Genomic DNA, 7138 nt, shown 5'->3' on the forward strand with positions numbered 1-7138 from the left:
CCAAGTATTGAGTGCATAAATTAACATACTTTAAAGAAGTTGAACTTTTCTTTTTTGAAAATCCTTTTTTGATTTTCGTGTGCTGTAAGCTCTAATCACCAAAATGTTTTTCTTTACATGTAATGAATTTGCAAGTTACACCTTTCACTTCTCTGTTTTTGAGATGAACCTGTATATGTCTAGATTCTCTGTTACAAGACATTTTCACGTCCATTCAACAATCGCATCACTTAAGTTTAGTAATGACGCACATTTCAGGACAGGAGAAACCTCCCCCTGACTGTTTAAAAGTGTATCAGTCTCCTTGAGTCCACTTACAGAGTGAGAAACGTCCTTTAGCAGCTATCTTTTTGTTTAGAAATGAAGCCGTTTTGCTCTGTTTGTATCCTGTTGCTTCTTACTCATGGTAAGCCTGATTGTTTATTTAAGTTATTATATTTGGTCCAACGTTTCAATTTTTAAACTTTTCATGTAAATGCTACGATTTTTCTTTGGTCCCATTAAGAACCTTTAACATCCATGGAATCTCCCCATTCCGCAAAAAGTTCTTTATGCTGGGGGAAAAAAAGGTTCTTCAGATTAAATATTCTTCAAACTAAGAAATTTTTTACTGATTATTGAAGTTATATATATAATATTTTTTTTCACTGATCGGTTCACTGAAAGCTTCTTTGTAAAACCAAAAATGGTTCTTCTGTGGCATCTCTACAAAAACCCTCTATTTTGTAACTGTTATTGTTGTGTTATTATATGCAAGTAATATATTTCCTTCAATCGCTAATATTTTTCTCTTCTCTTTTCCTGTCTCAGATCTTGCTCTCTTATCATCCACAGGAATGGCATTGAAGTGTAACCTGTGTGTTTCCAAAGGGAATGGGGACCCCTGCACTCCATCAGTACAGACATGTATTTCTGACATGACGGCCTGTGGAAACGTCACATTTAGAGCTGGTTTAACGGGTGAGTTCAGCAATCATCACAAGCCTTAGACAGAACAGAAACAGAACACTTATTTGTGTTGTTTCCACAGCTCCTCCTTCGATCCGTTCCTGTATAAGCATGTCGACCTGCTGGAGCTATTTGCTCTCTCCAGAAGTGAAGGCTTTGTGCTGCAGGACTGACCTCTGCAACTAAGTCAACAGACCTGTAATCAGAATCATTAGAGACTTACGCTTTAGCTGGATTTTACCTTTCTGTAACTTTGGCAGTGTGATTATATGAATTCTTCTGAACCCTTAAAGGCGCAGCAGGCAAATGTAACAACGAATTGCAACAAAAATGTTACAAACAGCAATGATGAATTGATGAAACTTTTTGCAAGCAACAATAAAAGCAGTCAAGCAGTGTCTGTTGTGTTCCTACAAGGTACAGTCTGTACAGAGGTCACACAAAATGAACAAATAACCGTGAGATATCACTTTAAAATAAAGTTTGTGGTTAATAATGAATAATAAGTGCCACTGGAGGATTGAAAATTGAGATAATAGATCTTAGTCAGTGTGGCGCCATATAAACTATTTCATTTTGGCAGGAATAAAACGAAGCTCAGCCGATTTGCAAAAAAATCTGAATAAAACTTTAAGTGGACATAAACGCCATAAAACAGTTTTCAAAGTTGTGAGTTATGAAACTGATCTAGGATCGGTGTGTGCACAACCTCGTTTTCAACAGTCTAATCTTATTAGGTTAGCTATGAGGATTTTTTTCTGTGTTTGTCACTACTTAAAAAGAAAGGAATACTTAAATTATTCTTTTCTTGTGTAGGTGTCACGTGTCAACTGAAATCTTGGTCGTTTAAGGCTGAAGTGGCTCAAATAGACAGTAATGGCCGTCAAAGGGTTTCAGATGGCGCCACCTCCTGGACAATAGACGAATAGAAACAAGGGTCAAGGATGGAGCTTTGTCGCTACTAAAGCTTAAAAAAATTAAAATAATAATAATTAAAATAACATTAAATACTACAATAAAATAAACTAGTTCCTCAAAATAATTACATAAATAGCCTACAGGTTAGCCTATTCATTATATATTTGTGCAAAAAACGAACACTCACTAAGTCTAAATCTGACCAAATAGCTAGTAAATTTCCCTGTGATTTTGCCCAACAAAATAAAATGAAATTAAATGAAATTAAAAACTGAGTTAAATTAAAAGATTAGTTTAACAGTTAGCACTTCAGATATCTTGACAAAAAGAAATAGAGGACTCTGTCTCTATTTTAAATAGCCTAATTATTGTGCGAGACGGGTGAAGAAAGCTTTGGCGTTATAAAGCGGAACACCATTTATCTTTAGGTAATATTCCGCACGTCTATGTGGATCAAATGCCTGCAGGTTTTATGCATAGCCTATTTCCAAAATGTAGAAATTTAAATATCCCTTTTAAATAAGTTTAAATAAAATCGAATATATATATATATATATATATATATATATATATAGGATCTATATATATAGGATATATATACACGAATAAAATCGAATGACAGAAATAAGAAATGCGATGTCAATAGGCATCCATAAGTTAAGACGATAAAATAGGAAACGGATAAACTTTAGAAAGAATATTTTTATTATTTTATTTTAGACTAATAAATATTTGGTCTTTCAAGGCACTTCCAACATAAGGCCAATAAGTACTTCTTCTGACGGATAACCTCCGAGTCAGATGATCTTAAAAGAGTTACACATCTACCTGCTCCACAAGAGCACGTCACTTTACAACACACACAATATACAGCAGCTTCCTTCCGTCATTTCACCTGGCTTTAGGGAATCGGATTCAAACATGGCATTGTCGTGCCCGTGGTGATATTAGAATTAATTACAGTAATAACAAAGATTAATTAGAAACTGTTCCTCAAATTAATTAGCCTACAAAAGCACATGTTGTTCGTTAAATTTATCCAGCACTTATTTGTGCAATTTCCAACGTTATTACATGGTAGCCTAATTTTCCCTTTGAATTTCGTGTAAACGTTCATATCTGCGCAAGTCATTTCGAAGTGGAAGAAGCCGTCAGATTAATGTTTTTAAGACAAATAATACATCCCATAAGACACGGGTCCGTTAAATAGTCCTGGCATCGGAACGGGCCGCGGGAAAGAGGCTGGAGGTCCGTACAGAGATGATGGAGATCCCAGAGGGAAGGGAAGCGCGAAGGGGGCCAGAAGCGGCTTGGAGGCGCATTTGAACTTCTCCAGCTCGGCCTCCTGAAGTCTCTTGGCCTTCGCCCTCCTGTTCTGGAACCAGATCTTGACCTGAGTCTCGGTGAGGTTGAGGGAGCTGGAGAACTCGGCCCGCTCAGCGATGGAGAGGTACTGTTTCTGCCTGAACTTGCGCTCGAGGGAGAGGAGCTGGGAGGTGCTGAAGGGCGTGCGCGGCTTGCGGTTCGTCTTGTGCTTGCGTAAGGTGCACGGCGGTGGGCTCGGGTGACCTGGAGAAAACAGCGAAATAAAATAGATAACATAAATTAATATTTCGTTAGCAATATGAAAACGTTTCACAATGCCTTTGAGTTTCTTCCTCACGCATTTCTGAAAACCTTTCTTTCTCTTTTGCAAAATTATCTGAAATGTGGTTTAGGCCTATCTGTTTTTTTATTTATTACTATTATTATTATTATTATTATTATTATTATTGTTATTATTATTATTATTATTATTATATATATATATATATATATATATATATATATATATATATATATATATATATATATATATATATATATTTTTTTTTAAAACACTTTAGCTTTATTATTTTGCTGCTAAACATATATATATATATATATATATATATATATATATATATATATATATATATATTTTTTTTTTATTGTCATTTAACAATAGCAAGTATAATATTTTTAAATAAATTGTTATTTAGCTACTCTTACTGATTGATTATTAATTAGTGCAGTTGTTTAATATTTAATAGATACAAATATTTTGTTGTCATTGTTTTTTGTAGATTATTATTATTATAGTAGCCCAACTGTAGCAGTTCTCTATTTATTAATGAGAAAGGTGTGATGGTTAGAATGTCTAAATATGGATTATTAAATATTTTTTGAAATATTATTTTAAAGCATTTTCTTTCTCAGTCTTTCTTTCTTTCTTTCTTTCTTTCTTTATATAACATAAAACTACAAGACATTTGAAGAATTTTATAAACAAACTTTAACCTTTGGCTTCCTTGCAAGCAGTAGTTCTTACTGGCAGATACATATTTCTTGTTTGATCATTTTGGAAAAGGTACCAATAACCTTGAAAATATGTTTCTATAAAATCATGCATTATTTATTTATAATAAAAACGCGTTCTTTTCAAACGATTAAACAATTTCTAAATGCACAAAAGTATATTGAAAACACAAATGTAGTAGGCTAGCCGATATCTGTGAATAATGAGGGTGAAGGTAATTACGCATTAAAATATTATTGCGTTTGCACTGTTTTGAGAGAAAATAAAACTCAGTTATGACTGTAAATAGTTTTAAACACTTACGAGGAGATGTGAAAGATGAGGAGTTTGACCAAGTGCTCTGTTCCTTGTCGCTTAATTCTTCACTGTCGTCGTTTAGGCTGTCCGAAACGCTTGTCAAACTGTCCACAGAAACTTTGGTTTTCTCAGCAAAGTAAGTCCTCACTAAGTCCTGTCCCAGTCCCAGTCTCGCCGGGGTGCACGCGACCTGGCAGCTGGATTTGGCCATCAGGGATTCAACACTGAACGGGAGGTAAGTCTTCTTCACTTTATGTCCCGTGTCGGTGGTCATATCTCTCGGCTTTTGACTTTCCTCGCTGTCCGAGTCCGATTTCTCTTGAGCTGTCGTTTCAACGGGTCCCTTAGGAGGATTCATCGTGAACCATCCACCGCAAGCTGTCCCAACAATTTCTAACAGGTTATGGTCATGCGCTGCTTCAGTACACTTATAATAGTTCGCAAACTGCGCTCCTCCAATCAGCGCGCGCGCTCTTCCAGCTGACTAACAGAAGTCTCGATTTGATTGGTCGGAATGTTCCACTGAGGCACTCTCGGACCAATCACAACCGACCCTTCAGAAGTCATGTGGTCAAGTTGACACCAAGACATCAAGGGGATGTTGAGAAAAATGAGTAGTTAATCGCGGATGTCTTGCTGAGATGATGTATAGATGGCCTCGGGGCTCTTGACTCCTTGGAACACAAAGTAGACCAATTTTAGCCCAATTAAACAGTGGGGAAGCGCTCAAAGTATCTGTATCCGACTGTTGAGAAGTCATTGAAAAGGCACAATGGAATTACTCCACACCAAAACTTTGGGAATACACGGTAAACAAGAAAACCGGAATGTCTCGTTCGTAAAGTTACAGTTTGTAAATGTTGTTAAGAAATTATTTTCATGTAAGATAACAAATAAATATAGATAAATAGGCTACCTACCATATAGGCTATAGCCTATATAGCCTGTATAAAATGAATAGAGCTGTTTTATGATTAAAAAAAGTTTCATTATCAAACTTTTGATTAACAATAGAATTTTTTAGAGTCTAAAGTCAGCAGCGACTAGGAAAGGGAAAAAAAGGGCTAGCCTATCAAATATATATATATATATATATATGCGTTAGCCTATACACACACCCATATAAGATACTACCCTATATGTTTGCCATAGGCTACTCGAAAAGCACAATTATTTTTTTCTATTAAAAATAAAGTTTTTTTTTTAAGCATTTCTTTAGTATATGGAAACTTTTCATGGTTGCTTTATTGAGAAGAGCTTTTGTGAAGGCAGAAATTGATTCGAAAGGGCTGTAAGTTACACAATACTTAGGCAATTTAAGGCATGTCACGGGCTTTTAAGGTTACAAAAGGCTCAGCTGAGAAGCGAGCGGAGTTTTCTTCTCTCTCATTTAGAGAGCCAGACGAGCTGCGTTCTGGAAGGCGCCAGAGACGGTGGGATCAAAAGAGAAGGTACCTCGAGGAGGAAAAGGCAACAGTTTAACTCCACTTAACCAATTGTCCTCAAAATATGTAGTCCTGAGCATAGCTTCAAGGCCAAACAGTGACGTCAAGAAAATGAACCAGTACTTTCCCAAACCCGAAAAAGAAAAACATTGAGAGAGAGAGGACAAACTCTCCTTAGTGTTTTTAATAAGTTTGAGACTCACTTCTCTTTCCAAAAACAACAAAGGAACATACGAACGCATGCGTATCAGTAGTGTATATATGTATATATATATATATATATATATATATATATATATATATATACTCGATTTTTAGGCTATTATTGTGTTAATATTAATATATTAATTTACATAAATGTTGTCATTCCAACCGATTGATTTCTTTCTCGGTGGCATCTTGAACCGATTCAGATGCTCTAAAATTCTCTAAATAAAAGCCGAAGGTTCTTCCTCTTACGGGTGACAGATCTGTCACGGTGGGTCTGAAATCAAACGCACTGGTCTCCCTAAGCCCCCCTGCAATAAACTTCATCAATCTAAACGATGAATAATTGAAAAGATCACGGAAGATCCGTTACCAACACGCTTTAATAGCTGTAATGATTGAGTCGACTGACTTTTGTAATTGAAGACTCGTTTGGCGCGAACAGATGAAGACAAAACTTCATCATCATTACATCTAAAGGATGTGGTCTCTGTCCGCAGACTCTTCATAGCATATTTGCCCTCTGAAGGCTGGGCTTTTGTAGGCTGAATAATTTATATAGCCAATAACTGCTCTTTTCACATGGAGTCACTTCCAATCATTTTCAAGCTTGGTTGAAACCACTCAGTCAGTTCATAAAACCAGAGGCCAAGTCAAATTTAGCAGCATCAGAGCAACACACTACACACTTTAAATGTTGGTCATTGTGCGCTTGACATTCCAGGAATTCTCTGTCTGTTTGAATATTTACGCGATCATGCATGCATCTGACTAATATCTTACAGTTGGGTTAATTAGACAGTTCTTTCCCTTTCCATGTTTAATCTTTAAAAGTGAAAGCATTTTATTCTAAAAATAATTTTAATATCTTGATATATATATATATATATATATATATATATATATATATATATATATATATATATATATATATATATATGTATATATATATGTATATATATATGTATATATATGTATATATATA

At 35.3% G+C, this 7138-nt stretch overlaps 1 protein-coding gene across 1 annotated transcript; it reads right to left on the reverse strand.

Annotated features, from left to right (window-relative positions):
• Positions 1-2548: 2548 nt before the first annotated feature.
• On the reverse strand, positions 2549-4922 carry LOC113044048 (homeobox protein MSH-B-like). Its single transcript, XM_026203638.1, has 2 exons — positions 4508-4922; positions 2549-3435 (listed from the first exon to the last, which is right to left on the reverse strand). Exons 1-2 carry the CDS (start codon positions 4857-4859, stop codon positions 3032-3034), a joined length of 756 nt encoding a protein of 251 aa, XP_026059423.1. The 5' UTR covers positions 4860-4922; the 3' UTR covers positions 2549-3031.
• Between the last annotated feature and the right edge of the window lie 2216 nt (positions 4923-7138).

The sequence above is a fragment of the Carassius auratus genome, chromosome 26 (assembly GCF_003368295.1).
Source record: "Carassius auratus strain Wakin chromosome 26, ASM336829v1, whole genome shotgun sequence".
NCBI lineage: Eukaryota > Metazoa > Chordata > Actinopteri > Cypriniformes > Cyprinidae > Carassius > Carassius auratus.